Genomic DNA, 1,084 nt, shown 5'->3' with positions numbered 1-1,084 from the left:
GGATGCCTCTCTGAGCCCATCTGCTCTCTTGGCTGCCAGACCAGCTGCTGCTGAAGCTGGTGAAGGAGCTGGAGCCGGGGGAGTACAGCATCTACCTGAAGCTGACGGATGGCCAAAGCAAGTCGCAGGTGACACAGGTCAAAGCTCAGGTCTGTGACTGTGAAGGGCCAGCCAAGAACTGCGAGCGGCGAGCATTCATCGCCAGTGGGCTGGGTGTCCCCGCCATCCTGGGCATCTTGGGGGGAATCCTGGCACTGCTCAGTGAGTACTACAGGATAGGGACAGGATGGGGATGGGAACGGGTCACACTCACCCTGCCACCCTGACGTGGTGCCCTGTGCTCGCAGTCCTGCTGCTGCTGCTGCCGCTCTTCGCCAGGAGGAGGAAGGGGTTTAAGGAGCCGCTGCTCCCGCCTGAGGATGACATGCGGGACAATGTCTACCACTACGACGAGGAGGGTGGTGGAGAGGAGGACCAGGTGGGCTGACTGTGCTGGGCCAGACCCTGCCTGTCAGCTCCCTTTGGTCCTTCCCATAGTGGTCCCCGTGGCATCCCTTGAGCATTGTCTCCTCATGTCCTCCCTGCTCCATCCCCACACAGGACTATGACCTGAGTCAGCTTCACCGCGGCCTGGACGCCCGCCCTGAGGTGATCCGCAACGACGTGGCACCCCCGCTGATGGCTGCCCCTCAGTACCGGCCCCGTCCTGCCAACCCTGATGAGATTGGGAATTTCATCGATGAGGTGAGCCCTGGCCCCAGGCGGTGCTCCAGGCAGGACTGGGAGAGTGAAGCCCCTGATCCATGCCAGCACCATGAGGGCATCCCCCAGCCCAGGGGACACAGGCACTGACCCCTCTTCCCTCCTCACCCAGAACCTGAAGGCAGCCGACACAGACCCCACGGCCCCCCCTTACGACTCCCTGCTGGTGTTCGACTACGAGGGCAGTGGCTCAGAGGCCACCTCCCTCAGCTCCCTCAACTCCTCCTCCTCCGACCACGACCAGGACTACGACTACCTCAACGAGTGGGGCAGCCGCTTCAAGAAGCTGGCAGACCTGTACGGCGGTGGGGAGGAGGATGAC

The 1,084-nt window shown here is 62.9% G+C and overlaps 1 protein-coding gene across 1 annotated transcript in view; it reads left to right on the top strand.

Annotated features, from left to right (window-relative positions):
- Positions 1-1,081, top strand: part of CDH1 (cadherin 1, type 1, E-cadherin (epithelial)) — a gene marked incomplete at both ends in the record, with an annotated part of 4,475 nt that extends 3,394 nt beyond the window's left edge. Inside the window, 4 exons of the mRNA XM_010016584.1 lie at positions 40-261; positions 348-478; positions 601-744; positions 875-1,081. Coding sequence (XP_010014886.1) covers positions 40-261; positions 348-478; positions 601-744; positions 875-1,081 — 704 coding nt within the window. The remainder of the gene's footprint in view (positions 1-39; positions 262-347; positions 479-600; positions 745-874) is intronic.
- Positions 1,082-1,084: the final 3 nt, after the last annotated feature.

Source organism: Nestor notabilis, unplaced genomic scaffold, assembly GCF_000696875.1.
Source record: "Nestor notabilis isolate BGI_N333 unplaced genomic scaffold, ASM69687v1 scaffold26976, whole genome shotgun sequence".
Taxonomy (NCBI): domain Eukaryota; kingdom Metazoa; phylum Chordata; class Aves; order Psittaciformes; family Psittacidae; genus Nestor; species Nestor notabilis.
Note: the sequence above shows the minus strand (reverse complement) of the source record. Positions and strands in the feature narration are given on the sequence as shown.